At 38.5% G+C, this 24,688-nt stretch overlaps 1 protein-coding gene across 2 annotated transcripts in view; it reads left to right on the top strand.

The window, feature by feature from the left end:
• heatr5b (HEAT repeat containing 5B) overlaps positions 1-23,335 on the top strand; it is a 121,793-nt gene extending 98,458 nt beyond the window's left edge. For both annotated transcript variants that reach the window (XM_039737848.1, XM_039737847.1), the window contains exons 28-36: positions 1,045-1,279; positions 5,631-5,882; positions 6,498-6,625; positions 7,574-7,718; positions 8,935-9,204; positions 12,397-12,621; positions 15,470-15,621; positions 18,121-18,334; positions 21,985-23,335. In XM_039737848.1, the coding sequence (XP_039593782.1) occupies positions 1,045-1,279; positions 5,631-5,882; positions 6,498-6,625; positions 7,574-7,718; positions 8,935-9,204; positions 12,397-12,621; positions 15,470-15,621; positions 18,121-18,334; positions 21,985-22,292 (1,929 nt within the window). In that variant the 3' untranslated portion in view covers positions 22,293-23,335. The remainder of the gene's footprint in view (positions 1-1,044; positions 1,280-5,630; positions 5,883-6,497; positions 6,626-7,573; positions 7,719-8,934; positions 9,205-12,396; positions 12,622-15,469; positions 15,622-18,120; positions 18,335-21,984) is intronic.
• The last annotated feature ends 1,353 nt before the right edge of the window (positions 23,336-24,688 follow it).

The raw sequence follows: 24,688 nt of genomic DNA, 5'->3' as shown, positions 1-24,688 counted from the left end.
ATGACAAATGTAATATGCATCTGTGGAAAGTTGTGTAAGAACCATGAAGGCCTTAAAATCCATTAGTCAATAATGCCTAATGGAGCAGGAGAAAGTTGTACTGCACACAGGACTTCATCCTGATGAGATGCAGAGGGAGTCCAGCTGGGAATCTCCCCACAGTGCCCAGTCCCTCCATGTACAGGATTTTCTCTATCCAAGTACTATACTACCAGCAACTGGACTGAATGGCTGCAGTTTGACAGAGATGAGAGTGATCTCATCTAAGCCACAGTGAAAATCAATGTTGTCAGCTCCACATTTGAAAGGCTTGGACACACCAATTATGGCAACAACTTTGGATCATCAAAGGGCAGTTCAAAGCAACCAGCAAAAAGGAGCAACAACCACTATGTGAGCTATGTGACATCTTGTATAGAATTTGATTATACTCCACAGAACAGAGTGGTACAGGAAACAGAAGAGAGGGAGAGCTAGGAAATGATCTGCCTTCGTTGCCAACCCTTTAAGTTTCATCAAGCAACTGCCTAGAGATAAGCGAATTGGCTGCTTCCCAGGTTCAATAGAGGAAGTGAACTGCTTCCTCCATGCACTATGAGTGATCCAAAGAGAGAACAGGACCTTCAGCATCACAAGTCTCCTCAATCCAACTGAGTGCAACCTGATACAGACTAGAAAGATGTTCAGGATGTGGTCAAAAGATTTCAATCAGCATCTACCCCAGGTCCTATTGAAAAACCATTCACCATTTATAAACATTGCCCAGAACTCCTAAAGCATCTTTGGAAGCTCCTGAATGTATTCTGATATAGAGGAAGAGTAGATAATCAGAAGAGGTATGTGGAGGGTTTTTGGATTCCCAAAGAAGAAAATTCTGGGAGCATCTGTCATTTTCAGTTAATATCAGTACTTATCATAGAAGGAAAAGTATGTTTTGATATGCTTCTCAGTGTCTGACAAAGTTTCTTCTTTCTCATATGGGGCATGGAAAGAAAACATAGCAGAAGTTTAAGCGTTTGTAATATGCACTTCTCTTCGATACAGGTATACGTGGTGGCAATGAGGGTTAAAAAGGAAGCAGAAAACAAACCCCCAAAGGTTTTAAAAAGCAGTGAGGAAGATGAGGACGATTTTGGTGAAGATGTGCTGCCACCAGACAGCTTGATTACACTAGTGCAGCCTGAATTGCCAGCACTAAACCGACTTTGGCTTGCAGCCCTTAAAGACTACGCTCTTTTAACGTTGCCGCCCGAGTTTGCCAGCCAGCTGCCCCCTGATGGTAAGTGAACTTTTTGCTTCCTCAAGTTGTTAACCCTATTTAGACTTGTAGTATTAATAATAAAAGTGGAAAGGAAGTTTGGGGCATCTGCGAGTTCTGTAATGTGAAGTACAGTAGAAAAACAAAAAAATGTGCCTATTTTTTAACAGAAATACACTATAACAGGAAAGTACATATTGAAAAGAATCTTTTTAATCTGTGATAAACTACTGATCTATTCCAAGGCCACAACAGCCTCCATTAGTTTAAACCACTAATCAAGAAAACATTTTGGCCCTAATCTTTCAGAGATCATACACTTTATTAATTTTATTGTCCTCTCTGTGACTAGTACTTAGTAGCCCCATATGAGATTGCATTTAATAATCATTTTCAGCATTAGCAGCTACAGCATTCCATAATTTGTTAGAAAGATATCAGTGTGTACCATGGGTTCAGAAAGTATTCACATCCCTTAATTTCTGCACATTTTATTGTGATGTACATTGAATTTTAAATGCATAAATTTGCTACTTTTTCCTATCAATCTACACACAATAACCCATAATGACAAAGTGAAAACATGTTTTAAGAAAGGCTTGCAAACTTATTAAAAATCAAAAATTGAAATCTCTCATTTTTATAGATATTTGCTAGGGCACTCCAAATTTTGGTCAGACACATTCTGTTTACTTTATTTCCCCTTGAGATGTGTCAAGAATTTTGATTGGAGTCAGCCTGTAGCAAACTGAATTGACTAAACCTCGTTTAGAATGGCAGACACCAATGTATATAAGGCCCCATAATTCACACTGCATGTCAGGACAAAAAACCTTGAGGTCCAAGGAACTTTTTTAGAACTCTGTAATCAAATCGAGGTAATGTATAGACAGGACAAGGGTATAAAACTATTTCTTAACCTCTCAATGTTTACTGAACTACAGTGGCCTAAATTATTTTTGAATTGGAGAAATTCTGGAACCACCAGGAACCTTCCGAGAGTTGGCTTCTGACCAAACTGAGTAGCAGGGCAAGAAGGGCATTGGTCAGGGAGGTGACCAAGAAACTAATGGTCACATGAATAGTGCCTTAGAAATTCTCTGCTGAGGTACAAGGACCACTTGGAAGGACAACCATCTCAGCAGCACTCCATCAATAGGGCATTTATGTTAGAGTGGCTAACTCCCTTTTGGATTTAACACTAGAATTACCAGAGCCAACAAAAAATCTCAAAATCTGGACCACCTTGAATTCCTTCGCACCTCTCCATCAGCCTCTTTTGTCTTAATGTGTTGATAAGCACATGCAGCAAGCAGCCTTCTATACTACCCACCCCCACCGCCTCAGAACGGGCAAGACGTTCTCCCAGTTCCTGCCTTGATTGATTTCTCTAACAGCGCCAGTATAAATTCACACCCGATCTGACACTTTTTTTCACTTTGTCATCCATCCATCCATCCATTTTCTAACCCGCTGAATCCGAATAGGGTCACGGGGGTCTGCTGGAGCCAATCCCAGCCAACACAGGGCACAAGGCAGGAACCAATCCTGGGCAGGGTGCCAACCCACCACAGGACACACACAAACACACCCACACACCAAGCACACACTAGGGCCAATTTAGGATCGCCAATCCACCTAACCTGCAAGTCTTTGGATTGTGGGAGGAAACCGGAGCGCCGGAGGAAACCCACGAGACACGGGAGAACATGCAAACTCCACGCAGGGAGGACCCAGGAAGTGAACCCGGGTCTCCTAACTGCGAGGCAGCAGCGCTACCACTGCGCCACCGTGCCGCCCCACTTTGTCATTATTGAGTATATATTAATGGTCAAAAATGCCAAATTATTGTTATAGATTTAATTTTAAATACCTAAACGTATGTGGAAAGTAGCTTTGAATACTTGGTGAATCTGTGTGATGGATTAAAGTTTTGATTTAGCAGTTTTTTTTTTTGTTGTTTTTTTGTTTTTTTTTTTTAAAAAGCAACAACCTCCTAAACCGTTAACACCAGTTTACAGAATCAATACCATGCACTTAAGGCATAGATGGAGAAAAATGTTTTGAGATGGGTGAGCAGAATTTCACATCAGTAGTATCTGGCCATATGCCAGTCCATTATTTTGATGCTTTAGCTTTTCAAACTAGAGAGTACTGCAGCATTCTCATCTCGGTTATGGCTCATGCCTGAGACTTCTCTTATTTGTAAGTGTAGCTTGCAGCTGCAGCTTCAGAAGAAAATATCTTAGCAGTTGTTTTAAGACACAAGAGACAAGGGATAACTCTTAAGTTTGACTGTAGTGATCGATTTCCATTTGTTAGCATGAAGGTTAAGTGCAGGAGTATGTGCTTTTAATGAGTCCTAATAGATGCTGTGGGCGGCTAATAGGATTTCAAAAGACTACGCCGCGTGAGTCAGCGATTCAGGAGGTTAGTTGTGAAGTACCTCTGCAGTAATAATCACTTCCATTTCTTTTGTAAAAATTTGTCTCTGTAAAATGGACAGCCTAAAGCGTGAGAGAGTGGGTTTCTATAAACATTATTTTCAGATGTTCTGATCAGAAGTGTAGCAAAGAACATGTAGTGTTATAATTTTGTGCTTCCCAATGAGTTTCTCATGAGATGCCTTTTGTATTCCTTCAACCAAGAGGATCTCAAACATGATGATATGTGATAATGCCCCAACCAAGCAGCTGCCTCAAGTAGGCCATTTTTTTCTAACAGGGCAACTCTGTGGCACAGTGGGCATCATGGAAGCCTCACATTCCCAGAATCTAGGGTTTGAATCCCAGACTTTGTCATTATCCATATGGCATTTCCTAGTTCTCCCCATGTCTTCATACTCTGATTTTTCCTCACACATTCCCAAAGACATTGGTGTTATATTAACCTTTTCTTCCAAATTGCCCCATGTTATTGTGAGTGTGGGTGCTTCTGAGCAGCCCCAGTAGTTCAGAGATAGGCTGTGGCATCTCATTACCTTGAATTGGACTGAAGGGTTTTGAGATTGTTATGTTAAAAACAGGTAAGATGTAGTGTGTGTGTGTGTTAACCTTTGTTTGACTGAGAATTTGCTCACTTTTGTATAAATATTTTTACGCCGCTCTCAAAGCTATAGAAGACACTAAATGAAAGTCTCCTGGGTAGTCCACGTTACTCTTTATTCTTGTGTCATTTCATTACTTACTAGAATGACTAAGGCTGAGTGTATTATAAAAGCAAGAGAAAATGTGCACTAAAAGAAGAAAATAATTTGACTGCAGAATACTTAAAAGCAAATAGTATTGCTTGGTACTCCTTACTAAACAGCAGGCAGGTGATTTCTGCACACGTCACACATGCCCGGAAAAAATGCATCTGTTATTTGTAACCTCTTTTTGGTAAATAGAAAGGATTTTGTGTCTGGTAACTATTTACTGAAAACCGCACTAGAGAAGACAAGTGCACCTAGTTTGACTTTAAGACCTTTTATTGATTTCCCATCAAATTGTAAAGCTGACAAACAGCTGTGTAAGGCACAGAAAAGCAGAGGTCATCAAAACGAGGGCCTGTGTTTCATGTTAGTGAGGGCAGGAGTTAGGAGTCCTCTCATTTTTAGTGCATTGTTGGCTGCTTGCTTCTAGATGTATGAACTGGCTGTCGGGATGGGAGTAGTGGCGAGTGTTAATTTGTGGTCATTCGTTAGTTTATATCTCTGACCATTTTTGAAAAATGAAGAATGTTCAGATTTAAAACCCTACACTCTTACATGTTACAAACAGATAAATAACTTATTTATTCATCTACATTTTTGTATCCTCCTGGCCATTTCTAGTAAGGACTATATTTTTTAAATGACTGTGTTGTGTCTACTTCTTTTTTTCTCTTGTGCATTTTAAATTAAGCATTTTAGAATTAGAATTGGAAAGCTTTTGTTGTCATTGTACCACTACAAAGAAATTGTAAAAGCTACATTTGTAAACGGTGCAAGTACAATAAATAAAAGACAAACAAGTAATATACCATGAGTGTAGTAATGGTTCAAAATGGCAAATGTATCCGTTTTAAACTTCCACAACACAATGAAGTGTGCAGAATGGGTTTGAATACTTTCAGTATCCAGTTTTTGTAGGCTAATGCCAGAAAAGCACTGGGAACAGGGAGGAGGCACAATTTATAATACATAGAAAACGATGCATGCCAGTGGGTTATTCAGCTGCATTAAAACAAGAAATGACATTTACACTGTGATTGTTTTTAATTTTTACTGTTTACTATATATGCTCACTTGCTTTCTTTCGAATTATGTACTGTATGTGGATATCTCACCAACTGGCATAATTTAAAAATAGTTTTAGAGACAGTACTTCTGACATATTTTATCTCTTAAAAGGAGGAGCGTTTTACACACCTGAAACAATTGATATGGCACGGCTTCACTACCGAAACTCTTGGGCCCCCATTCTACATGCAGTGGCAACATGGCTCAGCAGCACTGGGTTTTCTGTGAATGATCCATCAGAGGAAGGCCTTACAAATTCCCAGAAAGCTGCAGCAGCGGTTGTCCTAAACCAAAATTCAAGCACACCACCTGCTGCTAAATCCCCTGAGAATGCTGTGAGAGACAAGATGCACCTTCTCCTTGGTAAGTGTCAAAAAAACCCAAAAAAGTTTCAAGAAAGACAAGAACTCTTAATACTAGACATGTTACACTGTGCTCTTTTACCATGCAAGAGAAAAAAACATGTTTAATCACTTTAGGGGCTATCATATATGAGCAGTTTTATATTGTTATCGTCCGTAGTATTTTAAGTTATGATTTTTTTGCTTCAGGAAAAAAGAAATAATTTTAATGACATTTCTAACTTGAAAGTATCAAGGTTATGCCAGAATTTAATTGTAAAGTTCAAATTAGATTCACTTTTAAATCCCTGATCTCTCCACACTGTTTTGATATTACTGAGATAAAAACAGACTAATGTAAAGTGAATATGCTCTAATTTGTGTTATAGATCAGTTGCAAAAAATATTGGTATTTGAGGTATTCATGTAGTCCTTTTTGGTCCTTTTTTCCTTTCTATCCATCTTTTCATTTTCATGGACTGTTTATTCAGTTTTTCTTTGCAGAACCTATTCTTTAAGGAAAATAATGTCATTTGTTGCCAGCTAGCATTTTCTAAAAGTAATCCTGTTCAAAAGTTGTCTTTAATGCTAAATGTTTTTCTGTTTGCTGAATCATTTTGCATTCACTGTACTGTAGGTGTCAGTATTGAGTTCCTATGTTTTCCAAGAGCTGAAGAGCCCATAGAACATGTGACAGCGTGTCTGCAGGCCTTGCGGACCTTGCTTGATTGCCCTTCTGCTAGGGTCCACATTGCTGATGACCAGGTGAGTTAAAGAATCAACATCTCTATGAAGACATTTGTACTCTTTTCTTTGATTTCATCCCTTAACCATGAGTAAGCCATATTTACCTTGTGTTTTTGCATTTGTGGTATAAATTTGTGTTTTCTTTGTTATATAAAAATGCAGCAATGTTTTTTTGTTTTTTTTTTGTAACATATTTTTATTGATGCTGATGAATTCTAGCATTTTTGCCTCATTAGATCAAACAGTAAATGGCAAGGTTGAGTTAGTGCACACATATGAGCGCGCGTGTGTGTGTATGTATATATACAGTGAGTATAAATGTACATATACATAATATTTCTATATCTATATACAGCATATGTTAATACTAAAATTGTATATTTTTTGCTTTATATGTCCATTGTAAACATTTTTAAAACCGTATACTCCTGTGTTATCACATATTAATGGAGCCAGATGAGTCCATGGGTTTAACAGACATGCTGGAATAGATGGAGCAGTGTTGTCATCATTACATTTAGTTATGATGTTAAACAAACATATAGTCACATCACCATCCAGCAGCATGTAAAATATATTTTCATAATCGTAGACTTTATTATCCTGTTCCAGTCTTGTCCTAGTTGCATATTCTCATTATATGTAACTCATTACTTTTTCACCTAAGATCAGTGACATCACCCTGTCTGTATTAATTTGACCAGTTTCTGTGTTGATGCCTACTTGGCATCAGTTTCTTCTTTTGTTCTTAGTAGATAGTAATTAACTGTAAATAGGGTCCTTCTTCAGCATCCTCCTTGTCCTCATAGTTGCCTGCTACTGTTCTTAGGTATGTTCTATGGCTTGTTCATGACCACCAGGACTAGATTAGGATAGCCTGAATTGGATATAATGCAATAGATTGTGGTTTACTGTCAATTATTTGTTTGTCGTTGCCTTGTATAACTGACTTTTATTTCTTCATAGCTCCTTGGGGTTGAACTTTTAAATGTATTACATCGTCTTCTGCTCACTCGAGATCCCACATCAGTCCAACTTCAGGTGACTGGTGTTGTTCAAGAAGTGATACGCGCCACTCAAGATTGTCTGCAAGAAAGGAGATATGCTAAGGGTAAGCTGCCTTGACTAAATTAATGCTTATACCAAGTTAAAGGTGTGCTATACTCATTTTGTGTAAGAAGGGGTGTATGTATGGGTAAGTAATAGAAGTTGTGAATGTTTTGTAACTTTAGTTTTGTGAATTTTGTTTCTGCTTTTTACACAATGGCTGTGCTGCCATATTACTAGTTTGAGTGAACTGTGGGATACTGATTCTATTTATTTCTGTTAAATAAAATACACTTTAAAAAAGAAATGTTGGATATAGCCCTTTCAGATGGAGTGGCCTGTTATCTGAATAGACCACCGAGATGAAACCACATTGATCACTGAGTAAGAAGTATGCCATTTTCTAAGGCTCTCTCCTTCAGAGATTGCAAACAGTATGGGGAGTAAGAAAAGGAAAGTGTCCAGCAAACCTGGCATTAGACTACCAATAGCGTGGACTTCCTGAGGAATTTTAATTCTTAAGGAATTACATTTTTAGAGCAATGATGACAAAGGCATGGTGGTGCCAGGAATCGGAGATAAGATCTCTTGAACTGTCAGAGGGCATGATACTATGGTGAGCTAAGGACTTTTGGTCAAACCCTGACCTCGCATATCCCTTTGAAATGGGTTTACTGTATATTCATGGTTTTTTTTTCCTGTTAAGGTTGGTCAAAGTTAATGTCAACAGGTAAGATGAGACAAGTGCTCATTGTTATTAAGGTGATTAAGTCCTTTTGACTGAGCACCTCAATGGATAAACAGGTTAGTTACACCAACTCATAGTATAAGGCTTATATGGAGAAATTATTTGCTTAGAGATGGACCTGTACAGGGAAGATAAGATTAGGGTTGGTCCAGTTCTCTGTTTTTTTTCCCTCTTCTGTTCTACTCCTCTTTTAGATGTAATGATATCGGCTTTTCAATCCTTAATAGAAAATAAAGTAAGTATTCAAGATCCTGGGCACTGCCATTAGTAGGTCCCATCAAAGTTGGTAGATTCAGATAGTCACTTAATGCAATATCTGCCACCATATCACACTAGATGGTATGGGTATGCTTGATGATTGGAGGTTTGTTTTTCCATATTTGTTGGGGACAGACACATAACTTGTAATATTATTGATGTGTATAGTGTTAAAATTATAATTACTAGATTAAGCTTGGTATGAATTAAAAAATATTGGGTGTGTTTTCTCTTTATATTTCAAACCTTCAGCCTTCTTTTTTTCTCTTCACAGCTGAGGATACGGGGGAGCAAGATGCACCTTCTGTACTTGGAGAAGGAGGGGAATCTGGAGGGTTAGTCCCTGGAAAGTCATTGGTGTTTGCAGCCATGGAGTTGCTGGTTTTCATCTTAGTCCGACAGCTGCCCCATCTCAACACCAAAGTGAAGGATTCTCCAAGCCATGTAGCATATAAGGCACAACGGCTCCCAGAGGAGAATGCCAGACTAGTGGCAGCTACTGTTACCATACTGGCCGATCTGCCATCCTTGTGTTCACCAGCAGGTAGTTTATCACTATGTAAAGATTTTTTGAGGCATTCTGAAAAAGACTGGTGAAGAGCTGGTATGGCAGAGGATCTTGGACCACAGCAGTTTTAAGTGTTAGATATGCAGCCACGTATACGTGGATTGTATCCCATTAAGTTAACTTCCCACCTTCATAGTTGTCTAATGCTGGTGTTAGGTGTCTATGTTGAATCGGCATGTTCTTCTCATATGTGTCAGTTTTGTCTCCTACAGTTTACAGTAAACTATTTCAGTTTAGGTTTATTCTTATGAAATGCACTTGCCTTTTTATGAACCCACCTCCATATGCACTGCTTCAGATACAGTGTACCTTAAGGGCCTGTCACATTAGTCAGTTTTTTCAGTGTGTGGTTTTTTTTTTTTTTTTTCCCCTTCCCAGTTGTAGACTTCACTTGCATAAATTTGGCAAGTTGGTAACAGTCGTGTAGTCTTATACCAAGGAATTCAGTCCAAACAATCTATGACTCACTCTGACAAAATCAAACATGGTTGATTATGTCTTAATTCAAAAGAGCAGATGAGTGTGTGTGTGTGAGTGAGCTCTGACAGCCAATGAGCACACACCCAGAAATACAGTGCACATAGCGGAGTTAAAAGGAGTAAGGAACACTGGTGTTTTGGACCTTGCAAACATAAAAGTGGCTTGTCTGTTTAACGTCCTGTGTTTTACATACCACAGCTAAATGGAAACCGCTTTAATAGAAATTCAGAACTCCATGTGGTTGAAAAGTTAATTCTGCTGTAAAGAGCAAGCATTATTGTTTTTTTAACATTTTAAATTCTAATGATTTTGCTCGCCTATGTGGTGACACATGTGGGAAAACCGATTAGTGCTCTTCGCATATAGCCTCAGAGGTACAGTCAGTGTCTCTTATGGAGCTGGCAAAGCTCGCTTTGTCTGTTTGGGTGCACACATACTTGCCAGATGTTAGAATGGGGCGATATACCGGTTGATTTGGCATACTGGATGAAACACTTCATATGGTGTGGAGTTTTGAGAAAGCTGTTTTGCCAGTTTGCTAAAACTTTTTTTTGAAAAACACATTTAAACATAAAACATGCACATGAGAAGAAATGGGAAATGCAAATCTGTTGATTTATTAGAGTTTTAAAGTTATTAAGTTAAAGTTTTTGGACTTGCATGTATGTGAGCCTACTCCTTTTAAGAGAATTACCCAGAGTGCTGTGTGGTGCAACCTAATTTGAGAGTCGATGCAAACAAAATAGGAAAGAGCCACATCTTCTGATGTGTTTGACAGCAGCTGTGTTAACAAATGAGCCAGTAAAAGAGATCAAACCTACACTTGTACTGGTTCAGAAGACATGAACACCTGCAGTCGAATCAGTTTGAGTAACAGTGTATTAACAAGCATTTCAAGGCATGTAGGGTTAAATTCATTATGGTTGGATAATAACTGACTGACATGACTGATTAGTAATATTTTTGGAACAGGATAAGTTTCAGTCTGTAAAGTATATACAAGTACATTATACTGGTATCTAGTAAGCCTTTCAGAATCTTCACTTATAACATGATATGGATTTTGGGCCATATGGCAGACTCTTGTTAGATGTCCATCACGGGGCAAATTCGCCTGCCTATAATCTATACCTGGTTCTGTCTTTGCACTCATGGCTTTCAAGACAAGGTCTAGTTTCCTGTAACCGTGTAATAGAAAAAAGCAAGCTCAAGAAATAGATGGAGTGATCCTGTCATATTTCTTACATGTTTTTTTTAGTCAAAAATATTAAGATTTTTAACACATTATTGCTAGCGCAAACTAATTTTTTTATTTTTTCTAAATTATGTACTTGGAATCTTTGGACACGTGAATGATCAGAGCATTATTGGACTGTTACCCTCCTTTAGCATTGTGTATTCCCCCAGAAAAATGAGCTAATAATGAATTATGTTCACCAAGAAAAAGTGTTATGTGTAAAAGAAACATGTAACTTCTAAAACTTCAATATAAAATAGAGTAGGAAAGGTCTGCCTGTTTTCCACTGATGTACTGATGCAGATTTAGTTCATGTCCTTCATGTGATGCGTTTAGAAACTGTTACCAATGCGTAGCTCGATGTTGCAGTCAGGACAGTAGAAGCATGTTTCTTTACACACCTCTGTTATATTTTTTCTGGGTAGAATGTCTGTGACTGATCTGCATGAGTGATACATAGATTGTGTTATTTTAGGATGCCATAATGAAAGGCATAGTGACTTTCACATTTACCCTGAAATAAACATGGGAGGAGGTTAATGTGTTTCTTTTCCTTTCACTTAATTGCAATCATTTTGCCTTTTTTTTTTTTTTGGCCACAAAGCTATTTGCACAACGGTGAATTTTCATAGGACAAAATTCGTCATGCGCAATATGCAATATCACAGTGGATTGTATAGTGTCACAATCATCAGTTTCACTGTCTGTGCCAGTGTTTGCTGGCCAATTCACATTGTCATCACTATTGCTTGACTCAACTCATGGTTCAGTTTTAGTTTGTTCTAAAACTGGCTTCATAGCTATTTGTTTACACACCAATATGATTTGATTGAAGGTTTCAACCTGCTCATAAATAGTAATGAGTTACCATAGAGTGGCAAAAGACCTAGAAATATTTATGATTTTTTGCAGAATAATGTTGTTTAAATCCGTTGGATGTCTCACGTTTCCAATATGATCTTGTATTTTAAAAATGTTTTCTTAATATCGACTTGCAGTGAGGGTTAGTGGCCATAGCATTTGACTTCAGACCAGAGGTTTGCTAGTTTAATTCATGCTTCCCAATATCTGTGGTACTTTTGAAGCAAGTCGCTTAACCCAAATGTGTGTTTAACAAAAAAAAGTATATAAAGAATCCTATTCGAATATTATACATTGCCTTGGGAAAGGGATCACCAAATGATAATTTTGTTTTGTGAACTGTTTCCTATATTAAAATAACTAATACTGTAAACACTTCCTCTGGTTGTATCCTTCATGTCAATATGTAACATTGTGGTAAAAGAGACTTCTCTGTGTTTACAGATTGTAGTTTATTGGGTTTCTGCACCTGCTTATCTTTGTTTAAAGTGAAAATACCTTCAGGATAACAGTTTTGCCCCCTAACCAGTATAAACTTTGACTTAGTGCTTCATGTGTTGTTTTGTTTTCCTCTCTCCTCCAATGAACAGGAAACATGACTGTGCTGCCCACAATCCTGTATCTTCTCACGGGTGTACTTCGAGAAACGGCAGAGAAGACAGCAGACAATCAGGTTCCCCCACCTGTTTCTGCTGCCCTGCAGGGTATTAAAACTGTGATAACTTGCTCACTGGCAAAAACTGAAAAGACGCACAAAGAGTGGACAGGCCTTATCCGGAGCACTCTAGCGTCAGTGCTGGAGTATTCACAACCTGGTGAGTACAACCATCTTAATTAGGGAATGACATTGTCATGTTCAGCGACAGCCATAGTTTACCATGTAAATTTACATGTGACCTCTAGAAGTTACCTCTGTTATTTTTAGAATTTCCACAGTATTATGTATTAAGAGGGACAGTCCAGGAGTAAGCTGATGAACGAAGTCGTACTTGTTCAAATACCTTAGAATCTAGTAGGATATTTGAGAAATTGCAACCAGGTATAGTTATAGGTATTTAGAATGCTGTCTCTTGGAAGTAGTAAAATCTCAGAATTTCCAGAGATGGCTGGTCTTCATACTTAACCCTTTACATCTCTACATTTGGCACTTAGCTCATTTTGAAGCATCCCACTTCTACAGTATTTAAAACATGACACATATTTCATCCAATGACTGTTAGATTCCTCAAAAATTCCTTTTAACATGTGTTTCATGTATAGATTATATCCATGTATAACTTATCAGGAGTAAATTTGACATTAAAATGCATCTGCGGTGTTTGCTCACATTTACCTGTGCAGCACAGTGCATCCATCACAGCTACAGTCAGGTCTATAAGTATTTGAACATTGACACAATTTTCATAATTTTTATGCAACTACAATGGATTTGAAATAAAGCAATCATTATGTGATTGCAGTATAGACTTTCACCTTTAATTTATAGCGTTTAATAAAAACATTGTATGAGCCGTTTAGAAAAGACAGCAATTTTTATACATGGTCCCCATATTTTCATGGGCTCAAAAGTTTTTGGACATTTGACTGACAAGCTGTTCCATAGCCAGGTGTGAGCAGTTCCTATTAAGCTATTAAGCAGGTAGAAGGCCTGAAGAAGAGTTGATTCCAAGTATGGAAGTTGCATTTGGAAGCAGTCACAATATGTTGTCCAAAGATCTGTCCATGAAAGTAAAAACAGGCCATTATTAGACTGAAAAAACAAAACAAACATTTTAAAGACATAGCAGAAACACCAGGAGTGGTCAAATCAACCATTTGGTACATTCTTAACACTCGAATCCCTGAAGCCTATGAAAAAACAGAATCGAACCCACAACCTCTTGATTATGTGTCAGAAGTTCTTACACACTTCACCACCCAAACAGTTGTGTCAGCATCGTATCCTAACCCGATTTCTATTTCTTCAGATGTATTTTTGAATAAAAGCACTTGTTTTGTTACACTTGTACCATTTGTGAAAGTACTCATTTGATATTTGGACGTCAGTCTTCACACATTATACACTTCATGTCAAAATTTTGTCATTAATACTATAACATGAAAAAGGTTTCTTGTTTAGGTGTTGCCTTGCATTTCCTGTCATCCTACATTTACATAGATCATTGTAGGCATGGAATACATAATATGCAAAACAACAGGCACTAATGGAGAGGTGCAAAGAAATTTATGGTGGCCTGGGATTACGAGTTTTTTCGTAGCCTTCAGGGATTCTAGTGTTAAAGAGAAGGAACACACAGGTGAGCCCAGCAACACCAGAAGGCCTGGAAAACCACATTCAACAACTGTACTGGGTAATTGCAGAATTCCTACCTTGATGAAAAAGAACCCCTCCACAACATTCAGTCCAACCGAACACTCTCCTGGAGGTAGAACTTTCATTGCCAAAGTCTACAATCAAGAGGAGACTTCATGAAAGTAAATACAAAGGGTTTACCACAAGGTACAAACGACTGATAAACCTCCAGCATAGGAAGGGCAGGTTACACTTTCCAGAAAACATTTTTTAAAAGCCTATCCAGTTCTGGAATATTCTCCATGCATTTGCCCAACTGCTCAATTTCAAAGCTGCCCAAAACTTCAACTCCTTGACGCTAATGTTTTATTTGCTGTTAATCTTTGTAAACTAACTGACTTGGAGGCAGGGGTATGTTAGGGCTTTACATCTAGTCTTCACTGTTATTCACTATTTTCTATAATTTATTTTGCTTAGTTCACTTGCTGTTAATCTTTTGGAATAAATACCGCTTTTCTCTATTATCCATATCTTGTGTGACTGCAATAGTAAAGTAAATACAGGGCACCGGGTTGGGGAAGATTGCCACTTTCTTTTCCACAGGGTTAACAGGCTAAGGTGAGACCCCCAACAGAAGGACATCATGGTGGGGTAGCTCATTGTTAACTGGTAAATGGCTTTAGCCAAGGAGTACCATCTTCCAAGTCTAGATTATTCTTGGGGGTCAAGCTGTGTCAGCCTTTTAGGTCAAGGTTATTTCCAGAGACACTGTGAAGTTGTATCGTCCTTTAGGTAATTCTCAGGGACCAAGTTAGCCTTAGGTCTGAGTTATATCCAGGAATAACCATGTATGGTTCATGCCAAGCTAGCTAGTTTCTATGTGGGTTACTAAGGAGTAACAGGCTGTGCAGGTGTCACTCATAATTTGTCCATAAGTGAATAGGGTCTGTTTGTGTGTTAAGCTTATGGTGTGACTGTAGGCTACCCCATAATAACCGTGGTAAGTTCCATTAACTCCACAATAATGCAGCATTTTTTCACCTTACTTAAAACATCTAACCAGGAGAAAATGTAATATGGCAGTTGAAAATGCTTCAAGTCTTACATAACATACAGAAGGCCTGGTTTCTGCACACAATTCCCTAGACTATTCTGATTATTCATTCTGGTTAAATGCTTGAGTTTAAATGAAATGTTAACAAATCGCCATTTTTGTAATTAATCCTTGATGCTGTTTTTCTCAGTTTACTTTTTGCTTTTACACAACTTTCTGTTTCTGTGCCATTTTTAAAATGAAATAATTTGTCAATTGTGCCCCTCAGTTTTTCTAGATAAATGTTGTCATTTTCTTTTATTTCTTACTTTTTCAGATGAATCCCGTCCTGACATGGATGAAGTGAGCATGCTGACGGCAGTCACTCTTTTTCTGTTGCATGCCGGCTCAGAGATTGTGGGTGTCACATCTTTGCAGAATGGTTGCATGAACTGCTTCAAACATGCCCTAAATTCAGGAGATCCATGGGTAGGACTGCCGTTTACTCTATTTTGGCCAGTTGTGAAGTTTGGATGTATCAGTTATGTATTTTAAATTTCATATTGGGCCCTCCACAGTGAGCAGTTGTTTGTAAATACAGCAGGAGCACCACAGCCACTTTATTTATTTAGCTTTACTCTCGTCCCCACCATAACGTATCATTTATGGGAGAGGGGTGAAAGATTTAGGTGCGTCAAAAATTACAATCTCAGGTTTTCAATGGATCTCAGGGTTTTAGGGTACCCTGATACCGAAAACCTTGATATCTCAATGATGTGTGTGTGTGTCTGTGTGTCACAGTTTCTTGAGGATAGTCTAGAACTAAAATGGCTGAACAGAAAAATACCAAACTCAAAATTTAAGCCAGCTATGAGACGTTAATGTGCTGATTAGTTTTTGAGCCAAATCGTGAGAGAGAAAGAGGCACTCTAGAGGAACCTTCAAATGCCGTAATTCTGAAATTAATTATGAATTCTTGTCAATTGCTGTCGTAATGACCTATTTTATGGTCAGAAAGATCAGCATCAGAGCAGTAAATAATTACTTAAATGTTATAGGATAGTTCTGGTAACTTGGTTCCTAGGGCGCAAAGCCTACTGGTACTCAAATCCAGATTTTTTTAATGATTTTAATTAGTTTTGAAGTACACCACGCTAAAAGCAGATTTCATCTGCCTCGCCTCAGCACAACCACAGGTGACAGCCGAGGATACATAAAGCTAGAGAAGCTGAAAAAAGTAACAGTCAGCTGTGTTTTGCTATTTGATCAATATAGGGCATGGCAGAAGAATGTTGTGAAGTTTAGGACTATGGAAGCCCTGTAGAACAGTGACAAATCCCCAAGGGAGCCAAACCCACATCAGTATTTTGCTCCAGAAAATAACTGATACCAACAAGAAGAAGCTCTCGCCAGACTAATTGGGTCATACTAGTATGTTTGGTAAAAGCTTCCTACTGTGTACTTTCAGGAAAAAAAAAGAAAACTACATTACCCATTTGTAGTCACACTGTCCAGTCACATGCTTCTGTCTCCTCCAACCCTCGCCCTTCATTCAAAACAATAGGAGTCTCTCAGGCATGGGAAAACATGAGTGCTTTTGCTGACCTCCAGACAGGCAGGGATGAGTCAGCTACAAATGAAGATGAGCTGCCGATCTAAATAGGATGCAGTGTTGATCATTTGGTCAGCTGCTGCTAGAGTAAACAGAACAGTGAATAAACTAAAGTCAAATTTAGATTTATGGAAACCGTTGCTGCAACTAATTGTAACATGCTTGTCGCCTCATTTGAAGCACAACCATGTGGTGGAATTCGAAGAGTGTAGGGCCAGTTCAGGACAATGCAGTCTTGGCCAAAGTAATGGTGCCCACTGGCAGACTATGGGTTCAGAAGGATGGGGAATCTTGTGTTACATAATCTACATCTCTGTTATCCAATTGTATGTTGAAAATGTGCTAAACACATGCTTTTTTTTTTATTAAAGTACTGTTAATAGATACTTCCAGAATAATTCGTGCCCATCATGAATAATAACTAAAACCTCATGCAATTGACTTTTTGAATTGTAGACCTGCCTCTCCCCCTCATTCACTGGTCAAGAGGCCTGCCTTCAATTCAAAAAGTCACTCCCATGAGGCTTTAGTTTTCTTTAACAATAGTGTAGCAAAAAAGAATGTGTCTTACACATTTTGAGCGTACGACTGGATATCTGACTCATGGATTGTGTGACATGAGTAGTATGAAATTTTTTTTTCTGTTTTTCATGGGCCATTTTCTGCATTGTTTGCCATTGTACATCATTGGTCACTTCTACTATATTATAACTTTGTCATATATTCATGCAGAATGGACAGCAAAAAATGTTTTCTCAGTCATCTCTACTAAGTTCATTAAGTAAGGTGTACATTAAAAGATATAAATCATTTTTGGATTGAGTATTCCTTTAAAATGTCACCTTTTTTCACAGAATGTGTTATTCTTTATCAATTTGTTGAAAATGTATATGTGAGATTCATACATTTATTTTGCATTTCATAAAAAATCACCATAGTAAATATGTATTGTGTAGTATGCTAAAATGTTCCATAAATGTAAAATAAACTTTGCTTGAAGCTCTCGAGTTATTTGTAAGACATTCAGATGAAGTTTGTGCAGCTTTAACAGTTTTGCATGTTTAAAATGTACTCTTACAACATATAAAACCTATGCTGAGTTATCTGGGTGCCAGAACAACAAACACTGTTCAGTAAGTGGCATTTCTGAACTAGGGTTTTTAAATTGTTAATTTATCATTATTGATTTACATGCATTCATTTTGGGTTGTATTGCCCAGCCCACCAGTAGATATTCAGTATGGTGGCATTTTAGACAGTTATCAATTTGTTATTAAATTTTCTACCATAAAATCATCTACACATTTATTAATCTTTAATAGCTCCTTTCCTCAAAGGCATTAACACAAACATCTCTGACTTGCTCTTCCATGCAGGTACAAGCTAAATGCTACCAGCTTTTGCTGTCTCTTTTCCAACACAATAACCGGGCACTGGCTACTCCATACATCCATTCCCTGGCCCCATTGCTTGTGGAAAAGCTAAGATCTGTGGAACAAAGTCGAGTCAGCAGTGGCCCTGAGCTGCAGGCTGTGCAGGAGGGAATAAGAGTGCTGGAAACACTGGTGGCAATGGCAGAGGAAGCCAACCGTATGTTGCAATTCTGATTTTTGTTTCATTTGATGTATCTTATCAGTTAATGTTATGTAAGACTCCATAGACTCTGATAAAATTATAGAGACACTAAATGGAGGAATTGTTTGCTTCTTTTTTGAAGCTATATAAAACAATTAAAGTTTTCTGTTCTTGAATGTAACACTGTAAAGTTTGGTAGGCAAGACAACTTTTTACCAGTCTTATCTGTCCAGTTTTGGTCAACCAGTGCAATCTGCAGCCTCATATTTCTGTTCTTGGCTGACAAGAGTAGGACCCAACATGGTCTTCCGCAGTGGTAGCACATCCGCCTTAAGGATTCAACGCGTGTGCATTCTAAGATGCTCTTCTGCTGTTGTCTGAGTTACAGTTTCCCTTCTATCAGCCCAGCCCAGTTTGGCCATTCTCCTCAGACCTCACTTATCAGTTGTAACAATCCTCTTTAATAAATCCCCTGTGTGCGTCCAGGTGTCCGTGTGTGTGTGTCTTCTGGTGAAGTGCGCATGCGCGGGCCGTGCCACACATTGTACCGTGCCCCGCCCATGCGCTCGGCACGTGGATGCACACACACACTGGAAGCTGGACGCGCAGTGAATATCCTAGCCGCCGCCGCGCACGATAAGCAAATAAAGCACACACACTGGAAGCTGGGCACACAGTGAATGGGCTTGCCACGGCCGCGCATGATAAGATATAAAGGACACCATTGTGGGGAGAGTGCTGATTGGGTAGTCACGGCAGCGCACATAAAATCCGTTGTTGGGGAGACGCCACATAAAATAATCAGTTGCACGTCCCCACAGATTAAAATACTTGCTGGGGAACTGCACAGTACTTGCTGGGGAGACGCCACAGGCACGATTATAAGCAGCACGCCACACATTACATCAGTTGCTGGGGACACTCTGCTGATTTCCCACTGTTGTGACAAAAAATGAAAGTCATATTACGGACATCAAAGCCAGTATTAATGTCAGAGAAAATTACAGGCATTTTATGGAAATACAAACCAGTATTACTGCGAGAGAAAATTAAAGACATAATAAAGGATGCATATTACAGCCACATACAAGCCAGTATTACTGTAGGAGAAAATATTACGGACATTTCTACTAACAACATGCCACCCAAAAAAAGAACACGTCAAGTAGGACAAAAGACACAGACAATCAAATCCTATATAAGCAACATCTCCTGGAAGAACGGTCAGCTCAACAAGTAAACATCAACAAAAGAAAGGCTGAAAGACAAAGAAAAATACGAGCAAATAGATCGATTGAAGAAACAGAAAATGACTGTCAGAAAAACGCTAAAAGAGAAAGAAGAAGACCTTAGAAAAGGTTGGCATTTACTTGCCAGAACCAGTATTCAGCCATGGTCAGTTATATGTTGCATTATCAAGAGTTAGAAGTTTTCCAGATGTTGTTGTCAAGGTTGTAGAGATTCCTGAACAAGGCAAACTGTTGCCAAACTCAGAAAGAATATTTACAAGAAATGTTGTCTATAATGAAATTGTACAGAAAAATTTCATGAGGTAAGAAAATTTGAAAATTTTACCTAAATATCTTCTTCAGATATTGTGTCTTACAGATTGTTACAAAGTTTTACACTAAGGCAATATTAATTATACTTACTGTATTGTCATGTACGTTTCTAATTTATTTTTATTATTATTTTACTTTAGGCTTCTTGAAAAAATATTTTTGACAAAAAAAAATTAAGACAAGAAACAGAATGAGGTCAAGGTCCCTTGCCATTTAATATAGACTGTTCCTACTAATGTTCATGCACTACTGTTCTAGCACCCGTCTTAATGTCTAGTAGACTTATAAAAGGTATGATTGCCACACTTCACTGCTCATAAGAGAAGTGGATGCTGTTCGAAAGATATACTAGCATTAAAATATTCGGTCCTAGACTCCTCTTCCCCCTTCCTGCTCCAGCCAATACTCAAAAACTGATGATAGATGCAGTTGATTAAATCTGAAAGTGTATTGTGATCAAGAAAACAGTATTTAAACGTGCACATAAAAGGTGACAGGGTACTCGTTTAGTGATTCCATTTCCCACAGGCACCACTCCCTAGTACAATATGCCAACACCAAGAGATACAAATATTCAAAGTAACACAACAAAAGAATGGGAATGATTTAAAACAGTTAGTATGAAGTGATGATTAATACCCTGTCTTAGAGTTTCTTTCTGAATAATATATGAAAACTGGCAACAGGTAGATACGGCTGATTTCACACTATTCTGAGCAATAGAGAGTGAGTCCGACTCACCAACAGGATCAACCAGGATCTGTCCATATACCGAAACCTCCACATCATCTTGAGAATTCACCTCGCCATTTTTTTCCTTCTGGGTGGCCACTCCACAAACAGCCAACATCCCTTGGTGAAGTTCGCCTCCACCGTCTTCCTTGGCTTAGAGAGCCGAACCCTTTGCCTTGTTGCTTCCTTTCTCCCTCTTCCTCCTTGGTTAGTGGTTGTCCTTTAAAAAAAAATTTCCCACTAAAATGTCCCCTTTCCTGCCCCGGAAGTCACAGTCACATGATGCTTGCCCTAGGCAGCGGGAAATCCTACCAAGTGGGTTCCACCAAAACTTGGCCATTTACTACTATGTCTGAATGGATTCTCCGTCACCATTCTCAAGTTCATGTAAAATAGCGCCAGCAGCCAGAAGGAAGCAAACCAGATTTTAATTCTATGTAGCCTTGCTTCACAAAAGTTAATTTCTGTCCACAGAACTGCCACTGGATGTTTTTTTTTTTTTGCACCATTCTGAGTAATCTCTAGAGTCAGTTGTGTGTGAAAATTCCAGGAGATCATCAGTTACAGAAGTAGTTAAACCAACTCATATGTCACCAACAATCACACCACAGTCAAAAATCACAGAGATCACGTTTTTTCTCCGTTTTGGTGTAGGATGTGAACATTTTCTGAAGCTCGTGACCTGCATCTGCATGATTATTGCAATGCTGTCTCATGATTTCAGGTTGATTAAATAATAGCATGAGTAAACAGCTGTACAATTGTTCCTAATAATCTGCCCACTGATTGTATAATCCTCGTGAATGACAATCTGCCAACAGTTGAAGAAATATTTAGGGACTGGATGGCGAAGCTCCATATGTTGATTGATGGAAAACAACAAATGTAGGACTTCAGCATCAATTTGAATTTTAGTTTCAGTTGAATTCTGTGAACATTACAAAAACTTAATATGAAATCCTACAATTTTGGTTTCACCAACAGCATTCTTCAAAAACAGCCTCATTAGTATGAAATTACCTTTATGCCAAAGGTTTTTACTGTGAAAATGTTAATATTAGAAAATTATCATTAGTAAAATGTTATGCAGGTAAGTTACGTGATTTAATTCAAGTTTATCCCACATTCCTGATTTTTCTTAGCAGACATGTTAAATTTTAACTTGACCATTCCCCTTTCTTTGTTGGTTGTGGATTCATTGCCGTAGTATAATTTGCAAAATCTTAAACATACATGAGATCTTTCTACACTTCATTACCACATCGTCTTCACTCCTTGTCTACTTTAGCATGTATGGCTTCTCAAACTCTGGACTTACTCAGTGGCTTTTGTCTTATTTGACTTCTAATTCCACCTTTCCTTGTTTCTCAGGAGTCCAGCTTCTTGCACTTTTGGTCCCCATCCTCATCTCCTACCTCCTGGATGAAAATGCTTTCTTGTCAGCCTCGCCTTCCTCCAAGGACCTCCATGAGTTTGCACTCCAGGACCTAGTGCGCATTGGCCCTCTGTACCCAAATGCTTTTAAGATGGTGATTGGAGCTGCCCCAGAGCTGAAGACGCGACTGGAAGTTGCTATCAGAGCCAGCCAAGCCAGCAGTAAAGCTAAAGCTGCCAGTAGGCTTAGTCAGCCCACGGTGCAAGCTGCACCCACCATCAAGCTGAAAACAAGCTTTTTTTGAAGAAGCAATTCAACAGTCATATCGAGCTTATTTGCACCCTTCTCAGGCTTGGGCCTATCTTATTGTTTCTGGTCTTCTTGTTACTTTCAGAATCACCAGCTTTTCCATGATATATTATCATTTCCATTCCGTCATTGTCTGGACTAAATATTTCTGGCACACTTCAAATTTCTTGTTTATGCTTTTGTTATGTTATTTATGAACTCGGAATTAGGTTGGTGAAATTAAAACTTTTGAACTTTCTAATTATTACTCTCAAAGGGTACTTTTGAGATGGCTATGTTGAAAGCACAAAGCTTTCTTTGATGCATTTTCACTCATTCTTTCCTGTCCTGTAGTTCAGACTGTTCTTTGAGCTCCATTAGACAGATGTATAGCCTGTTTTTGCTTGTAGGACTTCTTCAGGAATCTCAAATGTTTCAGGTGCACAGTTCCTCCTGAATCATCCTGAAAAGGGGTGAGCAGACAGCACTTGCTTGGTTCTGTTATACAAGAACCTTTTTATACTCCCCTTTGTGTGGTGTGCGTGTGTGTGAGTGAGTGAGTGAGAGAGAGAGAGAGAAGGCCTTGTTTTTATATGGTTCCCACAGTCATTCCTCCAAGTGGTTCAGGCTCAGACCGGTTTAGCAGCATTGCTGTCAGGAGAAAACAAAATCTGCAGAAGAGTCAGCAGTGGGTGTATAATATGGAAGAGAATAGGGAATAAAAAATTTGCCTTCTGTTGTGAGTCATTTGCTCAAAACTCTTTTCACAGTACATGATGATGATGTTCAAGGACAATAAATCATTTATGAAGGGAATGTCTTTCAGTACGGCAGAGATTTCTTTGCTGATGCCTTGAATGAACTATTAAGAACACAAACGGGATAATGCGAAAAAATAATTTTAGCTTATGTTTTGTCCATGTTGGAATGTTTTCTTTTGGTCATTTCCTCATTTTTTGGGTGCTTGTATTAAAATCTTGTCGTGAAGAGATGTCTTGTGTAAGACTCTGTCTGGGGTATATTATTATTATTATTAAAACTAATTGTAACTACCAACTATTTACTTATGCCTAATGCAGGTCTTATTTTCCAGTATTCTTGCTTTCCATTTCCATGGTTTACTGCTACCCTGATAATCATAGGCAGACTTATGATATTTGTCATTTATAGCAAGTGCTCTTAGATTAGATTAGATTAGATTGAGTTATGAAGAGGAGAGAAGAGAAGAGAGTGGTCAGTACTGGTGCCTCACAGTCTTCTGAGTTTGAATTAATGTTCTCCCTGTGTCATCATAGCTTTCTCTGTATTTCAGGCTTAACTGACAATTCTGAATTGTTCCCTGTGAGTGGGCTCTGTGATGTACTGATTTCCTTTCCAGAGTGGGTTTATGCCTTGCACCCAGTACTGCTAGGAAAACCTCCAGTCTAGTCACGAGCACTTAGGTGTGATTCTTTCAAACTAGCCATGAATCTATTCGTTTGATTAGTTTAATTCATTAATCTGGGGCTGGCAGCAGTCCAAAGAAAAAAACAAACAAAGCATTTGGTCCTTTGGAATGAATCCCAGTGTGGGGGTTGGCATTTAGCCCGAGTGACAGATAATAAAGGTTTTACTGTAATAGAAAATGGTTGATGTTCCCTCCAAGGAAGCCAGTTTGAAGACCAAGATGCCGTGCTGTTCTCCCTGCTTGTTTGCAAGAGTGATCTGCAGAATTCAAGAGTAGACTTTGGTTGTTCCTTACTTTATCCTTCACTTGTTATTGTGTGGGAGTGTCAGCTAGCAGTCAGGTATGAACTTGGATTGTTATTTATTTTACTGCTTTATTTCTTTCTTCACAATGCATTTTTGGGAAATGCCCAGTCACATACTATGGCTTTTGTGAAATAACTGTCCATGTGGCAAAAGTTGCGAGTCAGGTCCAGTACCAGTGAAAGGATGTTCCAGGAAATTTTGGATAAATCCTATTGTACTTAAGGACACTGGTATTTGAGCTATTTTATGTACTGTTGATGCCATTTTTAATAATTCTCCGCATATATCCATCATTCTTTCCTTCCTTTCATTTCTCAAAATAGTTTTTTTCCATTACAATGTCAAGGTGAACTTGACTCTATTCCAGTACTAACAAGTGTAAGACAAAAACAAAATTCTGAAAAGGATGCCAGTTCATTGCAGTGCACAGTATTAGACTCGTATCAGCAGGTTAGATTCGGCAGTGAATTTACTCCATGCATTTTAGTAAAATGGTAGGAAACTATGAGCACTCTAAGAAAGCCCAAGAGAACACCGACCGAGTCTTAGATGGGGGACCAAGTGCCAGGAGCAGTGCTACCAATAAACCTTTCTGTATATAATAAACATACTAATAGTCTGACTAGCACATGTAAAGAATCTTCCCTATCCTAATGTTTG

Source organism: Polypterus senegalus, chromosome 16 (genome assembly GCF_016835505.1).
Source record: "Polypterus senegalus isolate Bchr_013 chromosome 16, ASM1683550v1, whole genome shotgun sequence".
NCBI classification, from domain to species: Eukaryota; Metazoa; Chordata; class Cladistia; order Polypteriformes; family Polypteridae; genus Polypterus; species Polypterus senegalus.
This window is presented reverse-complemented; position numbering and strand designations above follow the sequence as displayed.